The sequence below is a fragment of the Ursus maritimus genome, unplaced genomic scaffold (assembly GCF_017311325.1).
Source record: "Ursus maritimus isolate PB19 unplaced genomic scaffold, ASM1731132v1 scaffold_4, whole genome shotgun sequence".
NCBI lineage: Eukaryota > Metazoa > Chordata > Mammalia > Carnivora > Ursidae > Ursus > Ursus maritimus.
In genome coordinates, this window is record NW_024426552.1 from 67,663,472 (window position 1) to 67,683,869 (window position 20,398).

Here is a 20,398-nt window from a genome sequence, read left to right on the forward strand (position 1 = left end):
TGTTTCATTATTCCCAGACTGTGTATTCTCACTGCAACAGCTACGTTATTCCAATAAAATGGCTGGACGGTAGAAAGCTGATCATAAAAAATGATCTAAGGTTCATACAACAAGATATGCAGTTTTCTTCACAAGTATCCACGCTATACCAAAAGCTCCTTCTTAGGAGAGATGCACTGACTGTAACTGGGTAAGGCTTTTCAAAGTAACTAAAGTCTCTAATATACTTTGTAAAATTAAACCTGACAAAGGTCGTTATTTCAATCACAAAGAATAATGTTTTTTCATTTGGACTTAACATAAATGAAAAGACACTTACTACACAGAGCGATGTTGGCAGATTTTTTTTTTAAGATTTTATTTTTAAGTAATCTGTACACCCAACGTGGGGCTCGAACTCACAACTCTGAGGTCAAGAGCCACATGCTCCACCGACTGAGCCAGCCAGGTGCCCTGGCAGAATTTCTAACAATGCTATATAAACGATGTTTTAATGGCTTACATCTTTTTATATCAAGATAGCAACCCAAAGAATTCTAAAGTTGCCCATAAATTACTCCCCTATAAAAGCTACAGGCGTCCTGAGTAGTACAGCTGCAGCCCCTCCCTCCTTATATGGCTTGCTGCAATGATACAGAGACCTAAACACTCACCCCAGTTGCCAGTTCCTCGCATTGCTGCTTTTTGGAAGCTAAGTCCTGAGCAGCCATCTCCAAGTCATACTGCATAAGTTCATGTTTCCTGCATACAGCCCTAGGGATGAAAAAAAAGTGCTGCCATTTAATTTTTGTGGCTTCTCTTTTAACATATTAAAAAAAAATTTCAGGGGACGAGGGGAAGCATTCACAATGTCTTACTAGGCTCAGAACTTGTGTGACACAGAATTTTCATGTTTAAAATGTAGTCGCCCCATATTAAAAATTAAATCTAGCAGAACCTAAGAATATAAATTTTACATATACTTAACAAAAAAGGTTGGTTTTTAGATAGCTGCAACATTTTTTTTGAATGAATACACCATTACCACATACATTAACAACAAAATCTTTTGTGTAACACTGAAACTAATGGTGGAATCTCACAAAGCAACCGAATATTCTTTAAAAAGATTTCTCAAAATTTTCGTTTTTATACAGAAATGTCTTAGTTTTGAGGTGTCTAGGTGGCTCAGTTGGTAAACTTCCAACTCTTGATTCGGGCTCAGGTCATGATCTCAGAGTCAGGAGATTGAGCCCCACGTCCGGCTCTGTGCTCAGCAGGGAGTCTGCTTGAGAGTCTCTCCTCCTCCCTCTGCCCGCCTCCCACTTGTGCGCAGGCACTCTCTCTCTCCCAAATAAATCAATCTTGAAAAAAATAATGTCTTAGTTTTTATCATAAAAGTAACTCACCCTAGTATAAAAAAAAAAAGATTCTAATACAGGAATGCACAAAATAAAAAAAGTGTCAACAATTCTTTCTTTTCCCTAACTCCACTATCCAGACACAATCCGTATTAACAGATGGTGCCTATTCTGCCAGACCCTAGCTAGGCACTTACAGATACACGCACGCACATGCCTCAAGTGAGTCCATCTCATCTTACTTAATTATAGACCGCGAACATATCAATATACATGAATCTTTTCTACAGTGTGTAAGAACTGTACAGAATCCCACTATATTCAGCAACTGTCTTTTGCTTTGTAACATGACCTTGGTCAAACTTCTAACTCCTCGAAGTCCTAGAAAGAACAAGGCTAACAATGTGTGGATGTTTTCATACCAGTTACTGAACAGCTGAAGGAAAATTGGTGCTGTGTTGTACTAACAGAATTCTTATACTGCTCTTAAAAGTGACAGGAAAATAACCACAAGTGGCTATGACCAAAACACACCTATTCCAGGAAAATGATTCATTTTTTAAAATTGGACAGAAAAAATAGACTAATTTCTTAATTAAATAGAACTATATACCAGAGAATTCTGTTTGGCTCTGTAGGAGATACCATAAAAACAGAAGACAAAGTACTGATTTTAAGAACTTACACAAACTTACTAAGAAGATAGCAGATGTGGAAAGAATTACAGAATAAAAATGGTAACATATTGCCTAGTGACAGGGCTACATACACTCAGTCTGTATTTTGCATCCAATCTTCAAACTGAAAAAAGTAGAAAGAACATACAAACAGACCTGAGGCTGGAGATGGACGAGTTTTATCAATATTATGTTTCAAGAACAAGGGCTTGTTTTAAATGTCTATGCCTAGCACTCTACAACACAGAGAATCACAATGAGACCTCATTCACTACCTGGGGGATGAATCCATCTAAAAATCACCTTACTGTCTTTACTTCCTGGCAACATATGAAGAGAGTGGTGACCAGCCACAGGCTGCATCTGGAACACTTATTATTCTTACCTCAATGCTTCTGCATAAAACAGATATTCCTTTAACTGATCTGCATAATGTTCTTCATCTTCCAAAATATCATCGATAGAAGATGCATACCTGTTTAAAAGACATTGCATACAAACTTTTATCACGGTACAAAGTATTAATGATTGAAAGAAGTGCTATTTGCTACCCATCAGTAACAAAAGTAAGTACACAAAGTGAGAATAAGCATTTAGAAACATTTATGGCAATTTTTAATTAAATTTTATTGAATTTTACCAAAATGTTTTGATCAGCAATGGTTTAGAAATTAAAAACAAACAAACAAAAAAGGTCCTTCTTAAAGGTAGCTTAAGAAGCACCGGAAGACTATAGTATCTTTTGTTCAAAGATATTTTATGAAAGGGCTACAAAATCTGTAGAAAAAATAAGAGTTCAGTATAATTGGTGCTCAAATGTTCCTGGCAGCAACCACATACAGTAATGCCTAAAAGCTACAACAGGAAAAAGAGAGTAAATAAGATTACAAAAAAACTTTAGAAGCCTTATTTTATACTAATTCTCAACAGCAACCTCTGCTTTGATCCGGAGAAGCCCCTCATTGTCATGCCGTTCTCGTTCCTGGACCCGAGTCCCTCCTTGTACAGAAATTTGACAGCTCTTCAAACTGCTTCTCCAAATCCTACAGGCGTGTATCTCAGCACCTCTAGGAAATCTTCCCAGATCACTTTAGTCCTCAGTTATCACTCTACTTCTGGTCTTTTTTTTTTTAAGGCCATTCTCCAGGGTAATTTAAACAATTTTATTTATCTGAGAGAGAGAGAGAGAGAGAGAGTGCGCGAGCGCACACACGTGCGCACATGAGCAGGGGGAGGGCCAGAAGGAGAGGGAGAAGCAGACTCCCAGCTGAGCAGGGAGGACTCAGGGCTCAATCCCAGGACCCTGAGATCATGACCTGAGACAAAGTCAGCCACTTAAGCGACTGAGCTACTACCCAGGCACCTCCACTTCTGATCTTTTATCAGTAACTCACAAGTTAAATTTTATCAAATGTCTCATGTGTTGGTTTTATTTCTTCAATCACATTATAAATTCCATAAGGACATGTGTTATGCCATGTACTATTACTGAATGGTATAATAGGCATCCTTTTTGCAAATTAATTGTGACTTCTTAGCATGGGAAAAAAAGAAAAATATATTCTAGGTCCCCAGACTGCTCTATGTTGGCAAGTAAACAAAAGTTACTGAAGTTGTAAAAATAAATAAATAAACCTACATTAAGATTCACTGAAAAGCTATGTGCTTATAGGATTTATACAATAAGCAAAGTACATACTCTGTAATTACAAACTTATTTGTTGAGAGTATGGAATTTCTTCTATGTGACTGAAAAAAGTCTTGAGAATCATTGTTAAGAGTAGGAAAAACTGCCTTTAACTCATAAATCTATGATTCTGAAAGAGTTAATGTTAAGGAAACAAAAAAAGAGGAACCACAGGACTGGCGGCCTAAAGACAGGAAACAGTGAACAGATAAATGGCACATCTTGGGTAGAAAAATGTAAGTGGTAACGATTTTTAGGTATCAGTACTGAAATTAATTTTATTTAACGCTTTAAATAAGTCAACTGAAGGGATAATCCTAAATTCCTAAACATGCTAAATGAACAGAAGGCAGGAAAACTTCTTAGGGTTAAGCAAATTGCTTGAAAAGTAGCCAGTTAGCTTGAATATGGCCCAAAGAAATATTTAGATAAAATAAGTATTTTTTGTCTTTTTATTACTGAGTTGTAAGAGTTCTTTATATATTGTGGTTGGAAATGTTTACTCCCAGTCAGTGGTTTGCTTCTTCATTATTTTAGTGGTGTCTTGTGTGTGTGTGTGTGTGTGTGTGTGTGTGTGGTAAGTAAACATAACATAAAACTGATTTCTAAGTGTACAGTTCAGTGGCATTAAGTACATTCACACTGTTGTGCAGCCATCACCACCACCCATCTCCAGAACATCTTCATCTTCTCTAACTCCCCATTCCTCCCTCCCCCAATATTATCTTTTGATAAGCAAAATGTTTAATTTTGATAAAGAACAATTTACCATTTCAAAATTTTTTTCTTTCCGTGTTCTAAGAAATCTTTGCTAATTTGAAGGTTTCAACAATATTCTCACGTGTTTTCTACTAAAAGCTTTAATTTTAGCTTTTATACTTATGTATAAGGATCCAAATGGCATTTTTGCTTTGTTTTTTGTTTATTTTATTTATTTATTTTTTAAAGATTTTATTTGACAGAGATAGACAGCCAGTGAGAGAGGGAACACAAGCAGTGGGAATGGGAGAGGAAGAAGCAGGCTCATAGCAGAGGAGCCTGATGTGGGGCTTGATCCCATAACGCCGGGATCACGCCCTGAGCTGAAGGCAGATGCTTAACTACTGCACCACCCAGGCGCCCCTGTTTTGTTTTTTAAAGACTTTATTCACCTATTTGCCGGAGAGAGAGGGAGAGCACAAGCAGAGAGAGCAGCAGGCAGAGGGAGAAGCAGAGCGAGCGGCAGGTAGAGGGAGAAGCAGACTCCCCGCTGAGCAGGGAGCCCGATGCGGGACTCGATCCCAGGACCCAGGGATCATGACCTGAGCGAAGACAGACACTTAACCGACTGAACCACTCAGGAGTCCCAATTGCATTAGTTTTTACGTAAGGTATGAGATATAGCTCGAGGTTAATTTGTTTCCATGTAGATAACCAGTTATCCCAGAACCATTTCTTGAAATGTATTATTTAAATGCTGGTCTATTTCTGGACTTTATTCTGTTCCATTGTTTACCTTTACGTCAATAGCTATCTTGATAGCTGCATCTTTACAGTAAGTCTTGAAATAAGGTAATATGTTCCAGGATTGTTCTTTCTCAAGACTGTTTTGGCTACTCTATGTCCTTTGAATTTCCATGGAAGTTTTAGAATTAGTATACCAATTTCCATTAAAAAGTTATCAGAATTTTGCCTGGGACTCCAGTTTGGGAAGAATGGACATATTAATACTACTGAGTCTTCCAATCCATGAATACATACATTTATTCTCTCCATTTATTTAGGTCTTCACAATTTTCTCTCGGCAGTGTTATACATAAAGTTTTCAGTGTAGAAGTATTTCACATCTTTCATTAAATTAATCTGTAGTATTTTGTAAGTATTGCTTTTCAATTTTTGTTTTCCAATTGTTGTTGCTAGTATATAAAAACACTTTGTTTTTTATATATTGATCTTATATTCCGCATCCTTGTTAAATTCAGCTGTTAGTTCTATAATATTTTTGGTTGATTCTTTATGATTTTCCATGTAAAAGATCCTGTTAACTACAAAAAAAGATAGTTTTAATTCTTCCTTTCTAAGATTGATGCCTCTTACTTGATTTTCTTGCCTGACCAGGACTTCTGATACAATGTTTATTAGAAGTGGTAAGAGCAGACAACCTTGCCTTATTCCTTGATCTTGGAAAAGCATCAATACTTCACTATTAAGTACAACATTATCCGTAAGTTTTCAGTATTTCGCTATTAGGTACAATACTAGTTTTAAGTTGTAAACTGAAGAAATTCCTTTTATTCCTAGTTTGATGAGAATTTTTGTTGTGAGTGAATGCTGAAATGTTTTTCTACATGTACTGAATTCAATATGCAGGTTTTCTTCTTTATTATACTAATATGTGAATTGGACTGATTGATTTTTGAATGTTTTAAATTAATCTTGCATTCCTGAAATAAACTTGCATAAGTCAGATCTGGATCCACAGTGTATAATATAAAGGCCAGCAAACCTAATAAAAACAGAAGAATCACTAAACTTCAGCACTAGACTTCACCAGGGGTTTTACCTTAACTGTTCTAGGTACTTACACGTCCATATGGTGACCAGCACTCTGCAGTCCGTCCCCCATTTCTTTTTCTATGGCACTCCACTCACTAGGGAGAAAAAGATAAAACCAAACACACCAGGAATTAGATATCAAATATTTTATACGTTTTTTTTTTTTTTTTTTTTTTAGCTAGCTTTTAAACAATATAGTTTCTGTATTTGGATTTATTTTCTGTGACTCAAATATGCTGCTTTCCCCTTAAGTTTAACAACTAAATGGAAGTGAAAACTTTAAATTGTTCAAAACTTGCTAGCTGCTGCTGCTAAGTGCAAAGTAAGTATCACACAAAACAGCTTCTGCTTCTAGACAACTTTCTCAGCTGGGGTGCCTGTTTAAGTCAATTGTAGAGCTTCGAGAAACCACGGATGCTGGCCCTGCTCTTGATCTACTTAATCGGAATCTCTGGGCTACTGCTGAGATAGGTATACTGTCTAAAGCTCCATGGATGAATGCATTTAAGCTAACAAAAAAAGACGACTGTACAGAAACATTAGGTATACAGTAAAGCTTCAATAATTACACTAAATTTGATGAGAAAGTCTACTAGAACTACGGATCATTTTGTTGTCATTTCTTTTTTTTTTAAAGATTTATTTTATTTTATTTTATTATTTTTAAGTAATCTACAGCAAATGTAGGGCTTGAATTCACAACCCCAGAATCAAGAGTCACCTGCTCTACCAACTGAGCTGGCCAGATGCCCTTTGTTGTCATTTCTATGAAATGCTTCTCATAAAAATTCCTTTTTATGGGAGTTAACTATGTATATTACAGTAAACTGAAAAATATAAATCTGCAATCCCAAATACCAAGAGATGAAATAATTTGATATATATGTATTTCTTCCCAGTCTTTTTACTCATTTCAATATGGCTGAGATCATATGGTACATGCAATTTTGTATCACGCTTTTTTCCATTCGGTGTTTTCCTGTATTATTAAAACAATTTATTCTAAGCATGGTTTCATACGGCAATTCAATTTTTTTAAACCATTTTCCTGGCCATTCAGGTTGTTTGTAATTTTCCTCCTACATAAAGAATGTATAAGCCTCTTCAACTGCACTGTATCATGAAAGGAAAAATTTAAGACACTATTATTTTGTTAATATGTAGTTTTTAGATTTTTATGTTGTTGAAATACCAGATTATATGCTTATAGTATTAGAAGGAAGAAAACCTCACATGATTTTTAATATTGTCAAAGCAAAACAAACATATAAATCACCTATACAACACTATGGTTATGATTAAATAACAAAAGAGGTAAGGCTGCTTCTAATAATTTTCTTATATGTTTGTAACTACTCTCAAGATAGTAATAGCAAGTTAACGTTTTTTTACTAAAGCCACATTTACAATGCCTACAGGACAATTCTGCTTTTATATATCTCTGTCACCTCAAATTCAATATATCCAAAGCCCTGTTCTTCACACGAAAAAGGAACGTAAGGGTTTTGGCAGATGACAAATATAACCAGCCAAAAATAAAATGCAGCGAGCACAGTTAATGTAACTGTAGGTCATGTTACTAGAATTAATGCCATGGGGCATTTGGGTGGCTCAGTCAGTTAAGCATCTGACTCTTGATTTCGGCTCAGGTCATGATCTCAGGGTTGTGAGATCAAGCCCTGTGTGGGGTTCCATGCTGGGCATGGAGCCTGCTTAAGATTCTCTCTCTCCCTCTTCCTCTGCCCCTCTCCCTGCCCCAGCCTCTCCCCTTCTCTCTAAAAGGAAAAAAAAAAAAAGATTTAATGGATAGTCCAGATCAACTGTCTCCTGGACATCCCATCAGCACTTCATCCATCTAATTAATCTTTGAGCACCTTACTATGTGCCACCAACTCAACACCAACATTACCAAATTTAATTCCTTTGTTTACCAAACAAGACTAAAAACCAGTTCAAGGAAGGTAGGACTCACACTTTATCACCTATGTACGCCTATTAAGTAATTTGGAGCCTGATAAATACATGGTATTCACAGCTTGCAGGTAAAATGAGAAAATGAACCAGTAAGTTAATTAATAAATGTGAGGAGGGAAACATGTACTGGATTCTATGGATCAGCACAAGACTTCAAGGTACGTGCAGTCTTAGCCCTCTGCTACTCATGGTCTAGCAACAGCACCGCCTAGAATTTCATCAGAAACGCAGGATCACAGGGACACCTGAGTGGCTCAGTCAATTAAGCATCTGCCTTCGGCTCAGGTCATGATCCCAGGGTCCTGGAATCAAGTCTCACATGAGGCTCCTTGCTCAGCGGGGAGCCTGCTTCTCCCTCTGCCTGCCGCTCCCCCTGTTTGTGCTCGCTCTCTCTCTCTGACAAATAAACAGATAAAATCTTAAAGAGAGAGAGAGAGAAAGAAAGAAAAAGAAAGAAAGAAAAGAAAAGAAGAGGAAGGAAGGAAGGAAGGAAGGAAGGAAGGAAGGAAGGAAGGAAGGAATAAACGCAGGATCACAGAACCTATTCCAGACCTACTGCATCAAAACACTCCTTTTGCACCCCTGTCATCTCAAATTCAATATATATAGTTCAATATAGTTCTCCAGGTGATCTGTATGCCCATTACAATTTAAGAAGCACTACTAAACAAAAGGTTCTAACCTGGGGTCCAAGGATATGTCTAGGATTGGAAATAGAAAATGTTAACCAGTTTACAGGGGAGAGGAGGAAACCATTAACATACAAGGAACTGAGGTAGTTGACCTAATATCAATATTATAAGAGGAATAATTGAATCTTCTAAGTACTTAATGAGTGGGTAACTGTCACAGATGAACCAGATCAAAAAGGGTCTTGGATCTTTTGTAGAATCTGATGAAAACTATGGACCTTTTCCCTAAGAAGGAAAAAAAAAAAATCACAACAAAATTTGGCATGTAATTTCAGAAACTTCTGACAACCTGAAGTCCATCTTCACCTCTTAGATTAAAGCTATGACTTATAGGGGCGCCTAGATGGCTCAGTCAGTAGAGCACACTACTCCTGATGATCTCAGGGTCCTAAGTCCCAGCCCCACGCTGGCTGTAGAGATTACTTAGTATCTTTAAGGGGTGGCTCAGTTGGTTAAGCACCGGACTCGTGGTATCAGTTCAGGTCTTCATCTCAGGGTTGTGAGTTCAAGCCCAACATTGGGCTCCACTTAAAAAAAGCTGATGAAAGCAGCTTTGTATTTCTTTCTTCCCCTCTCAAATTTCAAAACAAAAATAAAACAAAGTAAGTTTTTTTTCCAATTAAGGGACACTCATCTTGAAATTTTTATGACTCTTCCAGGCCAGTAGTAACTCAAAAGATAAAAAACACCCCCCCACCACCAACTGGCACTATTCAGCGATCCTCTCTCACATTCCTAATTAATACCTGTAACAGTGCTTCTCAAACTGGGATACTTCATAATGGATATTTGAAGCCATGGGATAAACAAAGCACAACTGTTCTGAAATTGACTTTTACTCTTACATTTGAGGGGGGGAAAAGGTTTTATACATATATTTAAACAACCACAGATGTTTTACGGAATAAAATGCAAATTTCGCATATACTAATAGAACTCAAGCCTTCAAAGAGACTGTACTTGCCACAGCGCCTTCCAGCCAATCCCCAGTGGAGCTGGTAAGAGGAAGCAGAGGGTGCGCTTGTGCCGCCAAGTTCAAGACTGTCGGCATTTGAGACAGACTGCCCTAGTATCACTCCCCTTGAGCTTCCTAACCAAAGAATCCACCTGACTTGTTCTCAGCAGAGATACTTGCTTCGCTGAGACAGAGGCTGACTAATGCTGCCTCCTACAACCTACTGCTCTTTTGCTTTAAGGCAGCTCTGCATCTTCTGTCTTCTCTCCGCTTCACCCTTTCACCCCTGCTCCCCCATTCAAAACAAAACAAACAGAACCTGTTTCTCCCCTTCCAGAATAACCTCAGGGACTTCCTTAAGTCTAACAAGTAACTTGCTGTCTTCCCTTCCTTAATACTTTCCTCTCATTCCTAGGACTATTGCAATAGCACCATACCACTCAAACCAAATGGCTCTCCATACTAACACCAAAGATTGACTTACCCGTTTCCCCTTTTCATCGGACTCAATTCCTCTACAGTTTAACTCCAACTTCTTCTTGAAGTGTTCCCTTCACTTGCCTGACACTGCACATTTCTAGTTCAACAATTTTCCAATGTCTCCCTCACTGGTTCTTTTTCTTTGCCTGATCCCTTCTTTTTTCAAGTTAAGTAATCTCTATACCCAATGTGGGGCTTAAACTCACAACTCCAAGATCAAGAGTTGTATGTTCTACCAATTGAGCCAGCCAGGGGCCCCTTTGCCTGATCCTTAAACACAAGAGGTATTTCCCAAGGTTTGGCCCTGAGTCTCTCACAGACTTACGCTACCCCTTTAACATTCTCACCTAACCCTACATTTTCAAAAATTATTCTATTAGGATTCATCCCTTATACACAACTCATGTTCTCACCAGCCTCTTAAACCACTGATCCAAATTTCCAATTGCTTGACAGAAATTTAACTCAAATGCAATCTATCCAAAACAGAACCCTTTCACTCATCCCTCAAACCTGCTACTTCTGCTACCTTATCTACTGCAATCTTTCTAGTCATTCAGCTGCTTATAAGTTAAATCTTGGTAACCTAGCACCTACCATGGTAGCAGGAGCTCAGCAAACATGCCTACTAGCAACTACTCTGGTTCAGGCTCTTCATCACCTTAAATTCCTGAACCACCTCTGGTCTCCCTGGCTCACTTTTCATAAAATATTTTAGATATAAAATGGTTTTCTATTCATTTACTGAGTTGGCAAAAAGACCAAACTGTACAATATCTCATCACGAGAAACTGATACAAATAATTTTCTTTGAAATTTGATTCAACCAAGTGACCTTTTATCTACATGTTTCTCAAATTAATACAAGTCCATTTACTTATTATAATAAATGTGCTACATTTGGGAGTGTCTATGTTAATTTTTTTTAAAGGTTTTATTTTTAAGTAATCTCTACACCCAACACAGGGCTCAAACTTACAACCCCAAGATTGAGAATCACGTGCTCTACCGACTAAGCCAGCCAAGTGCCCCCTGTTCATTTTCAAATGAAGATATTCCCAAGCTTCACTGGAGTTCCACTGTAAGTCAGTCAAACATAATGAAACAGACTTCAGGAAGGTGACTACTATTTGTCTTTCTTCCCATTATACTACTCCTTCATGTTTAGCCATATATTCCTGTTTACATGTTTACAATTATCAGTACACTTCTCTTCATTAAAAAATGTCTCGTCAACAAATGCGTTGGGAAAACTGGACAGCTACTTGCAAAAGAATGAAACTGGACCACTTTCTTACATCATACACAAAAGTAAATCCAAAATGGATTAAAGATGTAAATGTGAGACCTGAAACCATAAAAATCCTTGAAGAGAGCACAGGCAGTAATCTCTGACATCAGCAATAGCAACATTTTTTCTAGATATGTTTCCTGAGACAAGGGAAATAAAGGCAAAAATAAACCACTGGGAATACATCACAATAAAAAGTTTCTGCACAGCAAAGGAAACAATCAGCAAAACTAAAAGGCAACCTTCAGAATGGGAGAAGATATTTGCAAATGATGTATCTGGTAAACGGTTAGTATCCAAAATAAAAAACTGATGCAATTTAATACACAAAAAACAAATAATCCAATTTAAAAATGGGCAGAAGACATCCAGATGGCCAACAAACACATGACAATATGTTCAATAACAGTTATCATCAGGCAAATACACATCAAAACTACAGTAAGATATCACCTCATACCTGTCAGAACAGCTAAAATCAAAAACACAAGAAACAGCAAGTGTTGGCTGAGGATGTGGAGAAAACAGAACCCTCTGGCACTGTTGATGGGAATGTAAACTGGTACAGCCACTGAGGAAAACTAGGGAGGTTCCTCAAAAAATTAAAAATAGAAATAAATACCCTATGATCCAGCAATTACGCTACTGAGTATTTCCCCCCAAAAAATACAAAAACACTAATTCAAAGGGATACATGCATACCATGTATTGAAGCATTATTTACAATAGCAAAACTACGGAAGCAGCCCAAGTGTCCATCGATTGATGAATGGATAAAGATCTGAGATATATATATCTAGATATACATATATATACATATATGTATATATATAGGAATATTATTTGGCCCTAAAAAAGAATGAAATCTTGCCATTTGCAATGACATAAATAGAGCAAGAGAGTATAATGCTAACCAAATAAGTCAAAGAAACACAAATACCACATGATCTCACTCACGTGTGGAATTTAAGAAACAAAACAATTGAGCAAAAGAAAAAAAAAAAAGAGACAAACCAAGAAGCAGACCCTTAACTACAGAGAACAAACTGATAGTTACCAGAGAGGAGGTGGGTGGGGGATGAATCAAACAGATGATGGGGATTAAAGAGTACATTTACCATGATTAAAAAATAAATAACGTCATATAATCCTGATACCATCCCAACCTGCATTGAGTTTCAATATACTGATCAACCAAAGACTTACGGATAATATGCTACTCTCATAAGTTAATTAAATATATCTGGCTCCATATCTCACACCTGACATTTCATTTTTTTTTTAAAGATTTTATTTATTTACTTGACAGAGATAGACACAGCCAGCGAGAGAGGGAACACAGCAGGGGGAGTGGGAGAGGAAGAAGCAGGCTCCTAGAGAAGCCTGATGTGGGGCTCGATCCCAGAACGCTGGGATCACGCCCTGAGCCAAAGGCAGACGCTTAACGACTGGGCCACCCAGGTGCCCTGCACACCTGACATTTCAAATAAATTCCAAATGAATCAAAAATTTATGAAATCACAAAAATGTAGAAGACAAGTATTTTTTATACTCCACAGTGAACAAAATGTCATTAAGATACACAGAAAAATCAGAGGCTATTGTTTTTGAAAGGAGGAAAATTAATCATTTATATGTAATTGAATTTAATAAATAGAATATTTCTGCATCTCAAAAGTCACTATAAGAAAAGTCAAAATACATAACAAAAGTGGAAAAACTGCAAATCATTTCGCTAAGTCCTATTTCTCCCAAAAGATAAACAACTCCTGTACATCAACTAAGAAACCAATCAGCCCACCAGGCTCAGGGCAGAGCCTGCTTTTCCCTCTCCCTCCCCCCTCTGCTCCCTCCCCGACTCATGTTCTCTCTCAAATAAAAATCTATTTAAGAAAAAAAAACAATCAGCCCAACAGAAAAAAAGGGGGCAAATGATATGTACGGATAGATTATGAAATAGGAAAAAAAAAGAAAAAGACTGTTAATCATAATAAAAAAATGTTTGACTTCATTCATAATTAAAGAAATGCAAATTACAACTACAGCGAGAAACCATTCCTCATCACTAGTCTGGTAGAGACAAAAGCTAGCTAATGTACCGTTGAGTAATGGTGTAAGAAAACAGATACTAATACTTTGCTGGTGAGAGGTTAACAGCTTCTGTGCAGGGCAATTTGGCAATATCTACCAAAACTACAAATGCAATTATCCTTAGAGCCAGGAACAGCACTTGTAGAACCTGCAGAATTTTATCCTACAAACATACTCATACACGTGTGAAATGACATGAACAAGAACATTGCAACAGTGAGTGACATAACAGAAGACTAGAAATCATTACCAAGAAGAAACTGGTTAAATAAATTATGATCCTCCTCCTCCTCGATAAAACTCAATACAGTTATTTCATGATAACAATCTACCTTGGAGAGCAGCTCTTCAGTAAAAAAAAAAAAGTAACAAGTCAACATAGCAATGTATACAACATGCTCCCCTTCCATGTTAAAAAAAAAAAAAAGATAATGCATGTGTTTGTATGTTAATATATTTATAGTATTACAAATTTTACTAGATGGATACATAAGAAACCAAGAAGAAAACTAGTATTAGCTGTCTCAGAGAAGGAGATCTGGATGGTTAACAGAGAAGGGAGACTTTTCACTGTAAAAGCTTTTATTCCTATTGAATTTTGTGCCATATGAATGTATTACCTATTTGAAAATGTAAAATGAATCATTTTTAAATTAATCCAATCAAAAGGACTTATAATGGAACATTAGCAAGGACATTTTCTTATAAAAAAAGATTTGGATATCAACTTCTAAGATAAGATGTCACAACCAAAATAATAGAAAAAAATCCACGAAAGGCTCAAAAATTAACAGAATATGCAAGCACTATATGCAAGAAGATATTCTAAATTAATTATCATTAAAATTACCCCAAGACTGAAAAACTCATCTTGCAAAATCCTTCAGAAATTATAAAGTTACACCAAGAAAGAATAAAAAGAATATCACTAATTCTATAAAACAGTTATTTCTAATGGAATCTTTTGGGGCATTCTGCCAACAAAGGGCACTGGTCACTGCTTCAGAGTAGTTTCATTTTTATCTGCTAAATATATTGGATTTCTTATTTTTTATTTAAGGAAATACTTTAAAACAAAAACTTTGAAAACTACTATTAAGGACATAATTTCAAAACAGAACTTTCTGACATTGATATTGTAAGGAGCTAGTTATTTGAAAAGATAAAACTGGTAAACCTTTAGCCAGACTCAAAAAAAAGGGACTCAAATAAAATCAGAAATTGAGGAGAAATAAAAACCAACACAAGAAAAAAAAATCAATAAGAATAAATTAGTGTAAATCAAAACCACAATAAAGTATCACCTTACACTCGTCAGAATGGCTAAAATAAAAAAACACAAGAAATAACAACAAGAAAAACCAACACCACAGATATAAAAAGAATTATAAGAGAATATTATGAAAAATTATATATGCCGAAAAATTGAACAACCTAGAGGAAATGGGTAAAATTCTTAGAAACAAAGCCCTCCAAAAGTGAATCAGGAAGAAATAGAAAATTTGAACAGACTAATTACTAGCAATGAAAATGAACAGTTAAAAAAAAAAAAGAAAAAAACTCCCAACAAACAAGTCCAGGATCGGATGGCTGCATAAGTGAATTCTACCAAACATTTAAGAAAGAGTTAATACCTATTCTTCTCAAACTATCCCAAAAAATAAAAGAGGAGGGAAAACTACCAAATTCATTCTACGAGGCCAGCACTGTCCTGATACCAAAACCAGACAGATACTACCAAAACAAAACAAAACAAAACAAAACTACAGGCCAATATCTATGATGAACATAAATGCAAAAACTCTCAATAAAATATTAGCAAACCAAATCCAACAATACATTAAAAGGATCTTTTCCCAGTCAAGGGAGATTTATTCTACCAATGAAAGGGTGGTTCAATATTCACAAATCAATTAACATGATACATCACATTAACAAGAGAAAGAATAATAATCATACAATCATCTCCATAAATGCAGAAAAAGCATATGATGAAGTATAACACCCATTCTTGAAAAACCTCTCAACAAAGTGGGTTTAGAAGACATTAATAAAGGCCACATATGAAAAACCTACAGTTAACATCATACTCAATGCTGAAAAACTGAAACCTTTTCCTCTAAGATCGGTAAAGGAACAAGGAAGTCAACTCTCACCACTATTACAGGACTGGAAGTCTTAGCCACAGCAAGCAGACAAGAAAAAGAAATAAAAGTCATCCAAATTGGTAAGGAGGAAATAAAACTTTCACTACCTGCAAATGACATGATACTATATATAGAAAACCCTAAAGACTCCACCACAAAACTATTAGAACTGATAAATGAATTCACTAAAGTCACAGGACATAAAATTGATATACAGAAAACTACAATATTTCTGTACACTAATAATGCAGCAGAAAGAAAAATTAAGAACCATTTATAGCTGCACTAAAAATAATAAAACACCAAGGAGGTGAAAGACCTCTCATCTCTGAAAACTATAAAATATTAATGAAAGAATCTGAAGAGGACACAAATAAAAAGACATTCCATGTTCATGGACTGAAAGAACCAACAGTTAAAATGTGCCACACTACCCAAAGCAATCTAGAGATTTAAATGCAATCCCTATCAAAATACCAAACAGCAGTTTTCATGGAACTAGAACAAATAATCCTAAAATCTGTGTGGAACCACAAAAGACCCCGAATAGCCAAAGCAAACTTAAGAAAGAAGAACAAAGCTGGAGCGATCAAAATCCCGGATTTCAAGATCTACTACAAAGCTGTATTAATCAAAACAATATGGTATTGGCACAAAAACAGATACACAGATCAATGGAACAGAATAGAAGCCCAGAATAAACACACACTTATATGGTCAATCTACAACTACGGAGATAAGAATATCCAACGGAAAAAAGACAGTCTCTTCAACAAACGGTGCTGGGAAAACCGGACAGCTACATGCAAAAGAATGAAACTGGACCACTTTCTTTCACCATACACAAAAATAAAGTCAAATGGATTAAAGATGTAAATGTGAGACCTGAAACCATAACTCTTAGAAGAAAACACAGGTAGTAATCTCTTTGACATCAGCCAAAGGAAACATTTTTCTAGAAATGTCTCCTCAGGTAAGAGAAACAAAAGTTAAAATAAACTATTGAGACTACATCAAAATAAAAAGCATTTGTATAGTGAAGGAAACAATCAACAAAATAAAAACACAACCTACTGAATAAGAGAAGATATTTGCAAATGATATATCTGATAAGGGGTTAATATCCAAAATATATAAAGAACTATAGAAACCAACAGCAAAACCCCATAAATAAACAGCAAAACCCCATAAATATATCAGAAATAGGCAGAAGATCTGAATAGACATTTTTTCCAAAGAAGATATCCAGACGGCCCACAGACACATGAAAAGATTCTCAGCATCACTAATCATCAGGGAAATGTAAATAAAAACCACAATGAGGTATCACCTCACATCTGTCAAAATGGCTAGAATCAAAATGACAAGAAGTAAGAAGTGTTGGTGAGGATGTGGAGAAAAAGGAATCCTCCTGCACTGTTGGTGGGAATACTAACTGGTTTAACCACTATGGAAAACAGTATGGAGGTTCCTCAAAAAATTAAAAATAGTATTACCATATGATACAGTAATTTCACTACTAGGTATTTATCCAAAGAAAACAAAAACACTAATTCAGAAAGATATATGCATCCCTATGTATGCTGCAACATTATATATAATAGCCAAGATATGGAAGCACCCCAAGTGTCCATCCATAGGTGAATGAAGAAAATTTATATATAAATATATATCTAGCTCACATCTTCCTTATCCACTGTGTGGGTATACACATACACAATGGAATATTACTCAACCATAAAAAAGAATGAAATCTTGCCATTTGCAACAACATGGATGGACCCAGAGAGTATAACATTAAGTGAAATGTCGGAGGAAAACAAATACCATATGATTTCACTCATATGTGGAATTTAGGAAACAAAACAAAAAAAGAGACAGATCACAAAAAAAAACCAAAAAACCCCAAACTCTTAAATACAGAGAACTAACTGCTAGTTGCCAACAAAAGGGGCTGCGGGGGGGGGGGGGGGGGATGCAAAATGGGTGTAATAGGTAAAGGGGATTAAGAGTACACTTATCTTGATTAGCAATGAGAAATGTATTGAATTGTTGAATCATTACATTGTACACCTGAAACTAATACAACACTATATGTTAAGTATACTTGAATAAAAAATTAAGTAATTAATTATACCATAACATAAAAAATAAATAAAAACTAACTTCTACACTTCAGACCCATAAATTTTCAAGAATTATAGTTCTCAAGCAAAAAGCTAATTAGAGCTAAATCATTTATTTTTAAAAGTTTATATAATGCTTACCTGAAAACTCGCCCATAATTCCCATGCACTTTATATACACCATAGAGTCGATCTGCTACTCTCTGGAATAAATTTTTAAAAGAAATTACTATTAGATCAACATTATATACAGTTTACTCTTTAAAATAAGGGAAATTTTATCCTCTTTAAAAAAAATCCTTAGTACAATAAACTTGGAAAATATGAAAAAGAAAAAACTTAAATTTCCCAAAGTCTCACCATGGGGAGAAAAAAAACCTACTGCTGTCATATTTATGTAATTGCTTTCATATACACACATACACACAAAATCAAGAACATATATAAACATATTTTAATTATTGTTTTAAAATTTCCTATATTAAAAGTGATAGGGGCACCTGGTGGCTCAGTTGGTTAAGCAACTGACTTCGGCTCCGGTCATGATCCCAGAGTCTCAGGATCAAGTCCCGCACTGGGCTCCCTGCTCCCTCTCAGCTCTCCCCTCTCTTCTCTCTTTCACTCTCTCTCAAATAAATAATAAATAAATGTTTGTAAAAAAGTGATAATATTTTTATCCAGCAGGTCAGCATTACTTTTAATAAATATCACTTTAAATAGTTGCAGAAAATCCCACCTAGCAGTGTATAAAATATATAAGCACTCCGTGCTGGATATTTAGCTATCCCTAAGTTTTTTAGTATTATACATAATGTTGAGAATAAAGTTTTTTCTAAATTTCAGATTGTTTCCTTATGATAAAGTCCTTAAGGTGGCATTTATCGGGGGAAAAACAAACATTTTCAATTTTATTGATAGCTTTATACATAAATGCTGAATACATACAACATACTTCAAGGCTACTTTATCATGATAACTCCTTCTAACCAACACGTTATTTTAATAAAAACAGAATTATAATTTAGTTTGAGATGAAATATATACTGCCTACCTGTTCAGAGAAATTTTACAAAAGACAAAACACCACATACTCTCCTCCAAAGTGTTACGGACACAAACTGAAGACCAAAAGGTAATCCCACAAAAAATCCTAAACACTAAAAAAAATTCCTCATATACAAAAAAAAAAAAAAAAAAAAAAAAAAAAAATTCTTGGTGCACAGTTTCTAAATGTCCTGAGGATAAATTATGTCCCTAATTCCTCACTCAAATGTGAATAATCTGAAGAATTAGGCATCAACCATACAACAAATACTAACCCTTTCAATTACTCAGCTTAAAGTGAATGAACCAGCAGTGTAAATACTTGGAGCAGGTGACAGGAACATAAAATGTTTTCCATCTCTCCTTGGCTTGCCCTAAAGGAACATATACCCACTAGACCAGAGAACAGCACACCACAGGACTGCACCTTGTTCTGTAAAGTCTTATTAGAACAGTCATGTCAGCATTGTCTATGGCTGCTTTCATAGTAGAGCTGAACAGATTTGACAGGGATCATATGACCCCAAAAGCTGAAAATATTTACTATCTGGCCTTCAGTAAAACTCTGCCCATCTGTGCACTAGACTCAGGACAAAGCTCATAGCCTTCATTCTGCTTGAAACATTCCAGACTCAGGACAAAGCTCATAGTCTTCATTCTGCTTGAAACATTCCAGAGTGTTCCCCAGACCTCTCAACTAATTTCTCTATGGATGTTATTTCCCAATTATTTTTTGAGTCCTACAGAGAGTGTCAAAGGTTGTTTGCTGTTTTTTTTTTTAAGTTGTTCCATCATCAAGTAAGTTTGGGAAACACTGAGATGATAAAATTTAACACTTTTCTTTTCTGCAGGACTTTTTAAACCTTTAACACCATATACAAATTGTGACTATTCATGAGAGATGGTTTGCAGTAGAAAACATCATACAAAACTGGCATTCCAGAGAATATGAAATGGAAAATGTCATTCTAGACCACTAGCTTTCCTAGATCTTTGTACTCTGAAGATCAAACCGCTTCTTGAAAGCTGAGCATTTTATCATCCACTAAGATATTAAGTATGGAAGAGCGGGAGAGCATGTATTAACCACATAAGAACAGAACTATAAGAACTCGAGTACAAAACGCAGATCCAAAATAAATGCTCAAAGACAAAGTTTGGGGGTGTCTGGGTGGCTCAGTCAGTTAAGCGTCTGCCTTCAGCTCAGGTCATCATCTCAGGGTCCTGGGATCAAGGGATCAAATCCTGCATTGGGCTTCCTCCTCAGTGGGGAGTCTGCGTCTCCCTCTCCCTCTACTCCTTACCCCTGCTCATGCTCTCTCAAATAAATAAATAAAATCTTAAAAAAAAAAAAAAAAA

General features: G+C 35.9%; 1 protein-coding gene across 1 annotated transcript in view; it reads right to left on the bottom strand.

The window, feature by feature from the left end:
* Positions 1-20,398, bottom strand: part of SNX4 (sorting nexin 4) — a 62,883-nt gene that overhangs the window by 8,508 nt on the left and 33,977 nt on the right. Inside the window, exons 8-11 of the mRNA XM_040621356.1 lie at positions 18,137-18,198; positions 6,269-6,334; positions 2,403-2,492; positions 654-753 (exon numbers count right to left, since the gene is read on the bottom strand). Of these exons, the coding sequence (XP_040477290.1) occupies positions 654-753; positions 2,403-2,492; positions 6,269-6,334; positions 18,137-18,198 (318 nt within the window). The remainder of the gene's footprint in view (positions 1-653; positions 754-2,402; positions 2,493-6,268; positions 6,335-18,136; positions 18,199-20,398) is intronic.